Genomic DNA, 15133 nt, shown 5'->3' with positions numbered 1-15133 from the left:
TCGATCTCCTGAGCTTGTGATCCGCCCACCTCGGCCTCCCAAAGTGCTGGGATTACAGGCCTGAGCCACCGCGCCCGGCTGGGGGCCTACATTTGACCCCACGTGGTGGTTTGGGCTCATAGTCCATGTGCTTAACCACTAGTGGGTAGGCAGGGAGCCAGTGTTCTTTCTCTCCTGTGACTTTGGTGAAGTCTCTCACCACTCAGTGTTGTCGTGAGCATGCTAGGCAGAGTGCAAGAAAGGAGCAAGAACTCACTAATGGCTAGGCCTTCCTTGTGTCTCTATAATTGATGGGTTTGGTTTTTTTTTTTCCTTTCTCTCTCTCTCTACCTCCTCTCTCTCTTCTTCATCCTCTCTCTCTCTCTCTCTCTCGCTCTCCCCCTGAGATAAGGTCTTGCTCTGTTGCCAGGGCTGGAATGCAATGGAATGGTGTGATCATGGCTCACTACAGCCTCAATCTCCTGGGCTCAAGGGATCCTCCCACCTCAACCTCCTGAGTAGCTGGAACCACAGGCATGCACCACCTTGCCCGGCTAATTTTTTATTTTTTGTAGAGAGGGGAGTTTCGCCATGTTGCCCAGGCTGTTTTCGAACTCCTGGGCTGAAGTGATCTTCCTCCCTCAGCCTTCCAAGGTGCTGGGATTGCAGACGTCAGCCGCCGTACCAGGCCAACGGGCTCGGTTTCTATGGTTTTCTGGGGAGACGGCTGAGGGAAGGTCGGCTTCCGGCGTCGCGCTGCAAACGTCTCGCTGAGGTCATCCTTTACGGCAGGCGTCCGCGTCGCTAGCTAGTCGTTCTGAAGCGGCGGCCAGAGAAGAGTCAAGGGCACGAGCATCGGGTAGGTAGGGGCTGCTTATGTCCGCGCGGCAGCTTAGCTTAAGGACCTTCCTTCCGAGGTCTCTTTAACAGATTTCCTCTTGGCTTGCTGTGTGTCCCCTTCTCCCAGACCTGAACTCAGGGCGTGTTCCCTGCCCTCCCAGGCCGCTTCACCTCCACAGCTAATGGCACCGAAGCCTGGAGATCGCCGCTCTCTCCACTTTCCACATTTGTTTAGGTTTTTGCCGGACTAATGTTTTGGCTTTCTGTTTCTTAATCTAAAGTCTACGATCCTTATCCCAGCTTTCCAGGCTCTGCGTGATTTCGGCCCCGCCAGCCTCCTGAGCTCATTTCATTCTTTTCACCGTCATGCACGCTGCGCTCCATTGTCCCCCAAACAAAGCCAGCACTTCCGGCTGTAACTCGGGCTGTTGCCCAACTGGAACACTCTGCCCACTGATCTTCACTTGGCGAACTCGCAAGCCATGTTAAAGGCATTTTCAAGTCTCCGGGCAGAGTTCGTGCTTCCTCCTTCGAGCTCTTACCCACTCGTGTTCCTTGCAGTGTATTCGCAATTCCGAGTGTGTGTCTCTGGTGCTTACGTTGGAGCTGCTTTCCCCCGCATCTGAGTGCCTGGAACGTAACTACTCAGTAAATGATGACTGAGGGATGGGAAGGAACTTAAGAAGTTAAATTCACCTTTTTGTTGAGATGGAGTTTCGCTCTTGTTGCCCAGGCTGGAGTGCAGAGTGGCGCGATCTCGGCTCACTGCAGCCTCTGCCTCCCAGATTAAAGCGATTCTCCTCCCTGAGACTCCCGAGTAGCTGGGATTACAGGCATGCGCCCCCACGCCCGGCTAATTTTGTATTTTTTTAGTAGAGACAGGGTTTCGCCATGTTGGTCAGGCTGGTCTTGAACTCGCGGCCTCAGGTGATCCGCCCGCCTCGGCCTCCCAAGGTGCTGGAATTACAGGCGTGAGCCACTGCGCCCAACTAAATTCACCTTTAAATCTACCATGAGTACACATTTATATTGATATTTGTGGGTGTGCGTGCGCTTCCTTTCAGTCATCTTAGGCAGTCAGGATTTGTTTTTGTGTGTGTGTTTTTACATTTAACATTATTATGTATTTGCATGTAAATTTTTTTCCCTACTGTCTGTAATAGTCTACAAAGTAAGTCTTAACCCATTTCTTTCGCTCTGGTTTTTTTTTTTTTTTTTTTTTTTTTTTTTTTTTTGAGACAGGATCTTGCTTTGTTGCCCAGGATGGAGTGCAGTGGCCAGGTCATAGCTCACTGAAGCCTTGAACTCCTGGCCTCAATCTCCTGCCTCAGCCTTAGGAGTAGCTGGGACTACAGGCGCACATACCACCACAAGTGCCTTTTTTTTTTTTTTTTTTTTTTTTGAGACAGAGAACCTGACCAAAGGATCCAAATTCTTTTTTTCTTCTTTTTTTTTTTTTTTTTTTTTTGAGACAGAGTCTCGCTCTGTCGCCCAGGCTGGAGTACAATGGCGGATCTTGGCTTATTGCAACCTCTGTCTCCCCGGTTCAAGCAGTTCTCCTGTCTCAGCCTCCCGAATAGTTGGGATTACAGGCATGTGCCAACACGCCCAGCTAATTTTTTTGTATTTTTAGTAGAGACGGGATTTCACCATATTGGCCAGGCTGGTCTTGAACTCCTGACCTCAGGTAATCCACCCGCCTTGGCCTCCCAAAGTTCTGGGATTACAGGCATGAGCCACCGTGCCTGGCCCACAAGTGGCTGATTTAAAAAAAAATTTTAGGCCAGGCGCAGTGGCTCACACCTGTAATCCCAGCACTTTGGGAGGCCAAGGCGGGCGGATCACCTGAGGTCAGGAGTTCAAGACCAGCCTCGCCAACATGCTGAAACCCCATCTCTACTAAAAATACAAAAATTAGCCGGGCATGGTGGTGCGCACCTGTAGTCCCAGCTACTTGGGAGGCTGAGGCAGGAGAATCGCTTGAACCCCGGAGGAGGAGGTTGCAGTGAGCCGAGATTGCACCATGCGCTGCAGCCTGGGTAACAGACGGAGACTCCATCTCATGTGGTAGGTGAGCCACCGCTCCTGACCTAGAAAGGATTTCTATGCATTGTTCTTTAGTTATAGTTCTCTTTTCCTTGAGTTTTGAAAAAGCGCAAAAACTGCTTATCTGCCATAAACTGGAAGAACCTATTTAATGAAAAAGTTTGGTGAGAAGAAATCAGGAGAATAATATCAAACAGTGTTCTAGAGGGCTACTTAGCATGATTATCTAATTTTTTCTTAGAAATTTCTCAGTTGATTGCCCTCTTGTGGTATTTTATTTACTTATTTTTTTAAATCTTCCATTACAGCCATGCCTTTCTTGGACATCCAGAAAAGGTTCGGCCTTAACATAGATCGATGGTTGACAATCCAGAGTGGTGAACAGCCCTACAAGATGGCTGGTCGATGCCATGCTTTTGAAAAAGAATGGATAGAATGTGCACATGGAATCGGTTATACTCGGGCAGAGAAAGAGTGCAAGATAGAATATGATGATTTCGTAGAGTGTTTGCTTCGGCAGAAAACGGTAAGGAAATGATGGAGGTGGAAGCTGAATTACTTTCTTGTTCCTTTGGGACTCTTTTTTGAGACAAAGTCTCACTCTTGTCCCCTAGGCTGGTGTGTGATGGCGCCACCTCGTCTCACTGTAGCCTCTGCCTCCCAGGTTCAGGCGATTCGCGTACCTCAGCCTCCCGAGTAGCTGGGATTATAGGCACCTGCCACCACGCCTGGCTAATTTTTGTATTTTTAGTAGAAACGGGATTTCACCATGCTGGCCAGGCTGGTCTTGAACTCCAGACCTCAGGTGATCCGCCCCCCTCGGCCTCCCAAAGTAGTGGGATCACAGGCATGAGCCACCGTGCCTGGCCTCCTCTGAGATTACTCTTAAGTGTTTTTAGTGGGTCATTGAGCAGTGGCTTGCCAAATGTGAATTGGCAAAGCTTTTCTGGTGAAATACCTTTCCTACTTTGGTACCATGATGAGGAAATTAAATGCCTTCAGATATGAGGATGGTCCATTGTTCCTCAGCATTCTTTCTCTTCTCCCAAATTTTCCTTAGTATTTTACCCTGCTTTAGCCACCAGGTTAGAAATTGCATGTGTGTGTATACCCATTTTTTCAGTTGGCTGTGAAGCAGAGAATATCAACTAGTTTTGGATGTTGACCCTTGAAAATCTTTGGGTGAAAATATTTCAAATCCATTGAATCCTCATTGGAAAAGAGGTTTAACCTTGCAAATCCATTACATTCAACATCTTTGGATTCATTCCACTCTGAAGAAGATGGAGGTGTTAATGAGATTGCTGTACATGAGCGTGAACAACGATGCAGTGGAAAAGGGATGTTAACAGTTTAGTGTTCACCTCCTCAAAAGTTGAATGAGTTGGCCAGGCACAGTGTCTCACGCCTGTAATCCCAGGACTTTGGGAGGCTGAGGCGGGTGTATCACGAGGTCAGGAGTTTGAGACCAGCCTGGCCAAGATGGTGAAACCCTGTCTCTACTAAAAATACAAAAATTAGCAAGGCATGGTGGTGGGCGCCTATAGTCCCAGCTGCTCGGGAGGCTGAGGCAGAAGAATTGCTTGAACCCGGGAGGCGGAGGTTGCATGGAGCCGAGATCGTGCCACTGCACTCCAGCCTGGGCGACAGAGCGAGACTCTGCCTCAAAAAAAAAAAACAAAAAAAAAAATTTAAAAAAATCCCATGCAGTGGCTCATGCCTGTGATCCCAGCACTTTGGGAGGCCAAGGTGGGCGGATCACCTGAGGTCAGGAGTTCAAGACCAGCCTGGCCAACATGGTGAAACCCCGTCTCTACTAAAAATACAAAAATTACCTAGGCATGGTGACAGGGGCATGTAATCTCAGCTACTCAGGAGGGTGAGGCAAGAGAATCGCCTGAAACTGAGAGGCAGAGGTTCCAGTGAGCTGAGAACACACCACTGCACTCCAGCCTGGGCGACAGAGCGAGACTCCGTCTCAAGAAAAAAAAAAAAAGATGGCCCGGCACAGTAGCTCACTCCTGTAATCCCAGCACTTTGGGAGGCCGAGGCAGGCGGATCACAAGGCCAGGAGTTCGAGACCAGCCTGACCAACATGGTGAAACCCCGTCTGTACTAAAAATACAAAAAAATTAGCTGGGTATAGTGGCTGGCGCCTATAGTCCCAGCTACTCGGGAGGCTGAGGCAGGAGGCTGAGGCAGGCGAATGGCATGAACCCGGGAGGCAGAGCTTGCAGTGAGTCGAGATTGTGCCACTGCACTCCAGCCTGGGCGACAGAGCGAGACTCTGTCTCAAGAAAAAAAAAAAAGAAAATAAAAAAAAGATTTTGATAAATTGATACCAACAGGAGGCATTGTAGTAAGGTGGAAAGAACATTGGATTGGGAGTTAGGAGAGTCAGGTTCTGATGCTGGTTCTGCCACCACTCATTTGTTGTTGGTTGGTTAATTTTAATTTATGTTTTGAGACAGCGTCTCACTCCCGTCGCCCAGGCTGGAGTGCGGTAGCGTGTTCACGGCTCACTGCAGACTCAACTTGGGTTCAGGTGATTCTTCCACTTCAGCCTCCCAAGTAGCTGGGACTACAGGAGTGCACCACCACGCCCAGCTAATTTTTTGTATTTTAGTAGAGACAAGGTTTCACCATGTTGCCCAGGCTGATCTCGAACTCCTGAGCTCAGGTGATCTCCCTGCCTTGGCCTCCCAAAATGCTGGGATTACAGGTGTGAGACACTGCACCTGGCCCTAATTTTGATTTTATTTATATAAAATAGAAATGGGGTCTCCTTGTGTTGCCCAGGCTGGTCTCAAACTCCTGGGCTCAAGCGATCCCACGTTGGCCTCCCAAAGTGCTGGAATTACAGGTGTGAGCCACCACACCCATCCTGTTAGTCATGTTTTTGAGACAGGGTCTTGTTCTGTCACCCGGGCTGGAGTGCAGTGGCGTGATCATAGCTTACTGCACCCTCAAACTCCTAGGCACAAGTCATCCTCCTGCCTCAGCCTCCCAAGTAGCTAGGACTACAAGTGCATGCCACCATGTGCGGCTTTTTAAATTGTTTATAGAGACAAGGTTTTGCTATGTTTCCTTTGCTGATCTTGAACTCCTAGCCTCAAATGATCCTCTTGCCTGGGCCCCCCAAACTGCTGGGATTACAGAAATGAGCCGCCACGTCCAGCAAACCACCACTAGTTTTGTGACTTTGAGCAAGTCACTTTCTCTTAGTCTTCATTTCCTTATCTGAAACAATTAAAGAATTGCTCTAAGGTCACTTCCTAATCCTGTGAATTTATGAATAGATAAGTTACCATTTTCAGGGTCACCTTAAGTGAACAGATACCTCCCTATAAGTGAAGAAGCTAGTGAGTCAGAATTAGAATCAAGTCCTATTGTAAGTTCTTAGCATATTATAATGCATGTATTTCTCACAACAATCCTATGAAATGAGTTACTATTAGTTTCCCCATTACACAGTTAAAAATTTAACTTTGGGAGGCTGAGGCGGTGGATTACCTGAGGTGAGGAGTTCAAGACCAGCCTGACCAACATGGTGAAACCCCCTCTCTACTAAAAATACAAAAAATTAGCTGGGTGTGGTGAGGGGGTGCCTGTAATCCCAGCTACTCAGGAGGCTGAGGCAGGAGAATCGCTTGAACCCGAGAGGCAGAGGTTGTAGTGAGCTGAGATCGCACCACTGCACTCCATCCAGCCTGAGCAACAAGAGTGAAACTCTGTGTCAAAAAAACAAACAAATGAACAAACAAAATTTAAGGCAAAGAAAAGTTAAGGACATTGCCTGAACTTACATAGCTAGTAAATGGTGGAGCTGGGATTTTATCCTGGCAAGGCTGGCTTCAATACCTATGCTTTTATCCAGAGTTACTGCTTTTAGCTCAGAGAAAGATTTGACATATGGTATTGTCATAGTTCAAAACCATGACTAGTCTTGTGTTGGGAGACTCTAAGATAAATGGTAAGAATGTAGTCTTTTAAAATGGTTAATGTTTATTTCAGGGTTTTTTCTACTGAAGTTATATCAACACTACTTCTTTAAGGTTAATGAGACGTTTAACTGAATATACTAATTTTTCGTATCTTTGTGAAAAGTTAGTCATTGGTTAAAAAAATTATGTCAGAAACTAGTCTAGGCACTAGGAATACAGTAAGCAAAACAGCAAAAAAAAATCTCAGAGTCAGTGAGCTTATGCTATAGTGGGAGGAAGAGCAGAAAAATAACAAGTAAAAATACAGGTGATAATAAGTGCTGTGAGGAGAATAAACAGAAGGATAGAAAGTGCTAGGGGCAGAAGTTAGGTGGATGCTACTTTAAATAGTCAGAGAAGATCTCAGCAAAAGAAGACAGACCAGGGACTTAAAGAAAGTGAGCTATATGGTTATGAGGGAAGAATGTTCCATGCAGAGGAAACAGCAAGTGCAAAGGTCCCTGAGCTGACTGGAGGGAGCTAGGGGAATATTAAGAGATGAAGTCACTGGAGTAGGCCTTGTAAACCATGATAAGGATTCATCTTTTTGTCTCAGTAAGATAGCCATTGGAGGGTTTTGAGCAGAGGAATAATGTGATCAGATTTAGTAAATTTTCTGTGTCACAGAATCCAGGGACCAGTTCATTGTTGTGGCTTTGACACACTTGTGTAACATAGTTTTGATTTGTTGAGAAGCAACCAATGCCCTGAGTAGAAGAGACAGAATTCAGGACTCAGCGGTGACTAGTGGCTGAGTAAGAATCAGGCCTTTACTTCCATATGGGGAAAAGAGAACTCATATTGGCTATTTCTGCTTCATTCATACCCATTGCATAGTCACCAGCAGCAGTGCCACTTCCACATAGAATATGTAAGTGCTTGCCGGGTGCGGTGGCTCACGCCTGTAATCCCAGCACTTTGGGAGGCCGAGGCTGGCGGATCACGAGGTCAGGAGATCGAGACCATCCTGGCTAACATGGTGAAACCCCATCTCTACTAAAAATACAAAAAATTAGCCGGGTGTGGTGGCGGGCGCCTGTAGTCCCAGCTACTCGGGAGGCTGAGGCAGGAGAATGGCGCGAACCCAGGAGGCGGAGGTTGCAGTGAGCTGAGATTGTGCCACTTTGTCGCCCAGGCTGGAGTACAGTAGCGCGATCTCAACTCACTGCAACCTCCGCCTCCCGGGTTCAAGTGATTCTCCTGCCTCAGCCTCCTGAGTAGCTGGGACCACAGGCGCGCGCCACCACGCCTGGCTAATTTTTGTATTTGTAGTAGAGACAGAGTTTCACCATATTGGCCAGGCTGGTCTTGAACTCCTGACCTTGTGATTCGCCCGCCTCGGCCTCCCAAAGTGCTGGGATTACAGGCGTGAGCCACCACGGCCCAACTTTTATTTATTTATTTATTGAGACAAAGTCTCACTCTGTCACCCAGGTTGGAGTGCAGCAGTGCAATCTTGGCTCACTGCAACCTCCGCCTCCCAAGTTCAAGCAATTCTCCTGCCTCAGCCTCCCGAGTAGCTGGGATTACAGATGTGCACCACCATCCCCGGCTAATTTTTGTATTTTTAGTAGAAACAAGGTTTTACCATGTTGGCCAGTCTGGTCTTAAACTCTTGACCTCAGTGATCCACCCGCCTCAGCCTCCCAAAGTGCTGGGATTAAACTTTTGATATTTTAAAAGATTTTAGTATCCACAAATATGCCTCTTAAAGGTTTTTGCAAATATCCATATTGCTATATATATTAAGAACATTTTAGTTATTAGTTTTCAGAGAGGTTATGTATACTAAAAATTTGTTTGAAAGCTTGGGAAGTGATTTCTGTTAATTCTTTAAAGCCGGACTTCATTTCAGAGGCCCCGTAAGATGAAAGGCCTTTTGTAGTTTAAAAATGAAACCAAAATTGATCTGTTTTTCCAGTTCTCACTTTTTGGCACATATCTCCTCCCTCAGTTTAATTACCATTTTCCTTTGACAGATGAGACGTGCAGGTACCATCAGGAAGCAGCGGGATAAGCTGATAAAGGAAGGAAAGTACACCCCTCCACCTCACCACATTGGCAAGGGGGAGCCTCGGCCCTGAACAGAGCAGCTGCTGATGTCTGGAGGCTGATTTTCCTGTTCTCTGTTCTCCACTGGAAAGGTTGTTTACGACAAACCTCCTTGTCAAAGTGTGTAAAAATAAAGGATTGCTCCATCCTATTTGTTCTATTTTCTCTTGGATCATGACTTTCTTTTCTTTTCTTTTTTTGTTTTTGAGACAGAGTCTTGCTCTGTTGGCCAGGCTAGAGTGCATTGGCATGATCTTGGCTCACTGCAACCACCATCTCCCAGGTTCAAGTGGTTCTCCTGCCTCAGCCTCCCAAGTAGCTGGGACTACAGGCATGCACCACCACACCCAGCTAATTTTTGTATTTTTGGTAGAGGTGGGGTTTCACCATGTTGGCCAGGCTGGTCTTGAACTCCTGACCTCATGTGGTCTACCCACATCGGCTTCCCAAAGTGCTGGGATTACAGGCACGAGCCACTGTGCCCAGCCATATCATGCCTTTCTACACTGAGATTATAACCTATTTTTTAAATTTGATTTAAAAACAGTTGAAACTTTTAGACAGTTCCTAAAAAATTAGCAGCTATGGAATAATAACTAACATTTAATTAACAATGTGTACAAGATACTTTAAATGTGTTAACTCATTTAAGAAATGATAGTGTTTTCATTCTGGTTTTTCTTATATATTTTTCTCTCTCTTTTTTTTTTTTTTCAAGATAGAGTCTCATTCAGTCGCCCAGGCTGGAGTGCAGTGGCGTGATCTTGACTCACTGTAAAGTCCGCCTCCTGGGTTCAAGCGATTCTTCTGCCTCAGCCTACCAAGTAGCTGGGACTATAGGTATGCACCACCACGCCCAGCTAATTTTTGTATTTTTAGTAGAGACGGGGTTTCACCATATTGGCCAGGCTGGTCTCGAACTGACCTTGTGATCTGCCCGCCTCTGCCTCTCAAAGTGCTGGGATTACAGGCTTAAGCCACCACGCCCAGCCTTTTTTTTGTTTTGAGACTGTGTCTTACTCTTTCACCCAGGCTGAGTGCAGTGATGCCATCACTGCTCACTGGAGCCTCAGCCTCCTGGGCTCAGGCAGTCCTTCCTCCTCAGCCTCGCGAGTAGCTGGGACTACAGGTGTGCGCCACCACTTCTGCCTGTAACTTATTTTTCATAAAACATAGACTTGAGCTGGGAGAGGGAGGCAGTGGAGATAGGAATTGTGTGTTGACTGTAAGGTCTGTGAAGTCTAAGGCTAAGAAAATGCCAAGTTCAGATAATTTAATTTTGAAGAAGTAATAACATTGTTTTAATTTGCCACTTTTTGAGATGGAGCCTTGCTCTGTCACCCAGGCTGGAGTGTAGTGGCACGATCTCGGCTCACTGCAACCTCCACCTCCCAGGTTCAAGCGATTCTTCTGCCTCAGCCTCCTGAGTAGCTGGGATTACAGGCGCGTGCTGCCACACCCGGCTAATTTTTGTATTTTTAGTAGAAACAGGGTTTCACCATGTTGGTCAGGCTGGTCTCGAACTCCTGATGTCATGATAACACCTGCCTCGGCCTCCCAACATGCTGGGATTACAGGCGTTATAACAGTGGCATATTAGCACTAGTTAACTTTTTTTTTTCTTTTTAAAATTTATTTTATTTTGGAATGGAATTTCGCTGTGTTGCGCAGGCTGGAGTGCAATGGCATGATCTCAGCTCACTGCAACCTCCATCTCCCAGGTTCAAGTGATTCTCTCACCTCTGCCTCCTGAGTAGCTGGGACTACAGTCAGGTGCCACCACGCCCAGCTAATTTTCATATTTTTAGTACAGACAGGGTTTCACCATGTTGACCAGGCTGGTCTCGAACTCCTGACCTCAAGTGATCCACCCCCCCCCCCCCCCCCCCGCCGCCCCCGGCCTCCCAAAGTGCTGGGATTACAGGTGTGAGCCACCATGCCCAGCCTATTTTATTCTTTAATATTAATTTTTTGAGACAGGGTGTCACTGAGACCTAAGTGCAGTGGCATGATGATGGCTCACTGCAGCCTCGACTTCCTGGGCTGCAATGATCCTGCCAGCTCAGCCTCCCAAGTTTCTGGGACCACAGGTATATACCGCTATGCGTGGCTAATTTTTGTATTTTTTGTAGAGACGGGGTATTGCCATGTTGTCCAGGCTGGTCTCAAACTGCTGTGCTCAAACAATCCACCCACCTCGGCCTCCCAAAGTGCTGGGATTACAGGTCTGAACCATAGTTAACATGTTTAGAAGCTTCTGGTTTTTGTTTTTGAGATGGAGTCTCACCCAGGCTGGAGTGCAGTTAACACCATCTTGGCTCACTGCAACCTCCACCTCCAAGGTGAAAGAGATTCTCTTGCCTCACTTCCTGAGTAGCTGGGATTACAGGCATGCACCACCGTGCTCAACTAGTTTTTGTATTTTTAGTAGAGACAGGGTTTCACCATACTGGATGTTGGCCAGGCTGGTCTCAAACTTGTGACCTGAAATGATCTTCCCACCTCAGCCTCCCGAAGTGCTGGGATATGAGGCATGAGCCACTGTGCCTGGCTAGAAACATGTTTTTAAAAGAAACAGGCCAGGTGTAGTGGCTAACGCTTATAATCCCAGCACTTTGGGAGGCCGAGGAGGGTGGATCACTTGAGGTTAGGAGTTGTAGGCCAGCCTGGGCAACATGATGAAACCATGTGTCTACTAAAAATGCAAAAATTAGCCATGTGTGGTGGCAGGTGCCTGTAATCCCAGCTACTCAGGAGGCTGAGACAGTAGAATCACTTGAACCTGGGAGGCAGAGGTTGCAGCAACCCGAGATGGTGCCACTGCGCTCCAGCCTGGACAACAAGAGCGAAACTCCATCTCAAGAAGAAAAAAAAAAGACCCAGATATACAAAGTATGAAACTGCCTGGGCATGGTGGTTCATGCCTGTAATCTCAGCACTTTGGGAGGCTGAAGCAGGTGGATCACTTAAGCTCAGGAGTTTAAGACCCGCCTGGGGAATGTGGCGAAACCCCATCTCTACAAAAATTATCTAGTGTGGTGGTGTGCACCTGTAGTCCCAGCTACTCGGGAGGCTGAGGTGGGAGGATTGCTTGAGCCCAGGAGGCAGAGGTTGCAGTGAGCTGAGATTGTGCCATGCACTCCAGCCTGGGCAACAGAGCCAGACCTTGTCTAAGAAAAAAAAATTATATGGGGTTATAAGGAACCCAGAATATGAAAAAATAATCTTGAAAATGACGAGCATATTTAGAGGACTCAACACTTTCCAATTATTTCAGAACTTACTACAAAGCAGTAATAGTCAAGACTGTGGTGTTAGCATAAGGATAGACATATAGATAGAATTGCAAGTTCAGAAATAAACACATCTATGGTCAATTGATTTTTTTTAATTAAAAAATCACAATAGGCAAGCATATGGTCAATTTTTTTTTGTTTTAATTTTTTTTTTTTTTTGAGATGGAGTCTCACTCTGTTGCCCAGGCTGGAGTGGTACAATCTTGGTTCACTACAACCTCCACCTTGTGGGTTCAAGTGATTCTCCTGCCTCAGCCTCCCTGTAGCTGGGATTACAGGTGCATGCCACCACGCCTGGCTAATTTTTGTATTTTTAGTAGAGATGGGGTTTCACCATGTTGGCCAGGTTGGTCTCAATCTCCTGACCTCAGCCTCCCAAAGTGCTGGGATTACAGGCATGAGCCACTGCACCTTACCGGTCAGTTGTTTTTTGACAAGAGTGCCAAGACTATTGAATGGTCAACAAGTGGTGCTGGGATAACCAAATAGCTACATGCAAAAGAATGAACTTGGACCTCCTAGTTATACTGTATATAAGTTGAAAGGCCTTTTCCTAGACCCAGCCTAACATTGGATAAAATCAATTTTCCATAAACTCAAAGAGAATTGCCTGCCAGAACAAAAACCAACACTTTCCAGTAAATAACAACAGAAGCCAGAGTCTACAACTTTTGTCATTCCCAATATTTAGTATACAACAGACGTGTATACTGTTAATGGGAAATGGGACACACAGTAAAGGAGAAAAGCAGTCAACAGAAACAGAGAAACAGACCCAAAGATGACTCAGAAGTTGAATCAGCAGAGAAGGACTTAAAAATATCTATCACAAATATATTTGGGCCGTGTGTGGTGGCTCACGCCTGTAATCCCAGCACTTGCAGAGACTGAGATGGGTGGATCACCTGAGGTCAGGAGTTCAAGACCAGCCTGGCCAACATGGTGAAACCCCGTCTCTACTAATAACACAAAAATTAGCCAGGTGTGGTGGCATGTGCCTGTAATCCCAGCTACTTGGGAGGCTAAGGCAGGAGAATCACTTGAACCCAGGAGGTGGAGGTTGCAGTGAGCTGAGATCATGCCATTGCACTCCGGCCTGGGTAACAGCGTGAGACTATCTCAAAAAAAAAAAAAGTTCAAAGACTTAATAGTCATAATGAGTGAACAGACCGGCAATCTTAGAAGAGAAACAGAAACAGAAAAAGACCTTAATGAAAATCTTACAAAGAACACCTGCAATATCTAAAATGAATAATTTACTACCTAGGCTTAACAACAAATTAGAGGCCGGGCACGGTGGCTCATGCCTGTAATCCCAGCACTTTGGGAGGCCGAGACAGGTGGATCACGAGGTCAGGAGATCGAGACCATCCTGGCTAACACGGTGAAACCCCGCCTCTACTAAAAATACAAAAAATTAGCCGGGCATGGTGGTGGGCGCCTGTAGTCCCAGCTACTCGGGAGGCTGAGGCAGGAGAATGGCGTGAACCTGGGAGGCAGAGCTTGCAGTGAGCCGAGACCGTGCCACTGCACTCCAGCCTGGGGGACAGAGCGAGACTCCATCTCAAAAAAAAAAAAAAAAAAAAAGAGGGGAGGCCAGGTGCAGTGGCTCACACCTGTAATCCCAGCACTTTGGGAGGCTGAGGTGGGTGGATTGCCTGAGGTCAGGAGTTCGAGACCAGCCTGGCTAACATGGTGAAACCTCGTCTCTACTAAAAATACAAAAATCAGGTGGGCGTGGTGGCGCACACCTGTAGTCCCAGCTACTTGGGAGGCTGAGGCAGGAGAATCGCTTGAACCTGGGAGTCAGAGGTTTCAGTGAGCCAAGATCACGCCACTGCACTCCAGCCTGGGACAGAGCAAGACTCCATCACAAAAAAAAGAAAAAAAAAAAGGAAAGGTTCAGTGAAGTTGAAGGTAGATCAAAGCATACAAAGAGAGATGGCAAAAAAAAAAAAAAAAAAAAAAAAAAAAGCCAATACAGGAAATCTCAAAATCAGGCTGCTTTAAAGAAGCCAAAAGAAATATATATATACAACCCGTATAGTGTGTATGCACAACAAGATACACACATACACACCATATGATTCTACTCCCAAGAAATTGAAATTCAAGAACAGGCAAACTAATCTCTGAGGATAGAAAGTAAAACAACAGTTGCCTAAAGCGGGGATAGGGATTGAATGGGAGAGACATAAGGAACTTTCTAGGGTGATGGAAGTGTTCTATATCTTGAATATAGTGGTGATTAAATGGATATACGCAATCATGGAGTCTCATGAAAGATACCTTTTTTTTTTTTTTTTTGAGACAGCGTTTCATTCTTTTTGCCCAGGCTGGAGGGCAATAGTGCCATCTGGGCTCACTGCAACCTCCACCTCCTGGGTTCAAGCGATTCTTCTGCTTCACCCTCCCGTGTAGCTGGTATTACAGGCATGTGCCACCACGCCCGGCGAATTTTGTATTTTTAGTAGAGACGGGGTTTCTCCATGTTGGTCAGGGTGGTCTTGCACTCCCAGCCTCAAGTGATCTGCCTGCCTCGGCCTCCCAAAGTGTTGGGGATATAGGCATGAGCCACTGCACCTGGCCCTCCAAAGAGGATTTTAGAAGAGAGGAAACCGGTCAAAGGGATTCTTTAAGCCTGTATATGAAGTCCTAGGTAGAGCCCTGATTGACCCATACGTCAAACTGAATAGAATTAACAACAACAACAAACTCAGCAACTAGAATATATAAAAATAGAAGTAGAAAATGTTAAAGTGGGCCGGATGCAGTGGCTCACGCATGTAATCCTAGCACTTAAGGAGGCCAAGGCTTGAGCTCAGGAGTTCAAGACCAGCCTAGATAACATAGTGAGACCATGTCTCTAATTTTTTAAAATAAAATTAAATACATATATGTATATTTAATTTATATTAATTTATATTATATAACATA

At 46.4% G+C, this 15133-nt stretch overlaps 1 protein-coding gene across 1 annotated transcript; it reads left to right on the top strand.

Moving 5' to 3' along the window:
• The first annotated feature begins 176 nt into the window (after positions 1 to 176).
• On the top strand, positions 177 to 9051 carry NDUFS5 (NADH:ubiquinone oxidoreductase subunit S5). Its single transcript, XM_008968456.5, has 3 exons — positions 177 to 838; positions 3174 to 3391; positions 8828 to 9051. The coding sequence occupies exons 2-3, from the start codon at positions 3176 to 3178 to the stop codon at positions 8930 to 8932; spliced, it is 321 nt and encodes a 106-aa protein (XP_008966704.1). The 5' UTR covers positions 177 to 838; positions 3174 to 3175; the 3' UTR covers positions 8933 to 9051.
• Positions 9052 to 15133: the final 6082 nt, after the last annotated feature.

Source organism: Pan paniscus, chromosome 1 (genome assembly GCF_029289425.2).
Source record: "Pan paniscus chromosome 1, NHGRI_mPanPan1-v2.0_pri, whole genome shotgun sequence".
In the NCBI taxonomy this organism is placed as follows: Eukaryota; Metazoa; Chordata; class Mammalia; order Primates; family Hominidae; genus Pan; species Pan paniscus.
The sequence above is the reverse complement of the archived record's forward strand: the minus strand, read 5'-3'. Positions and strand labels throughout refer to the sequence as shown.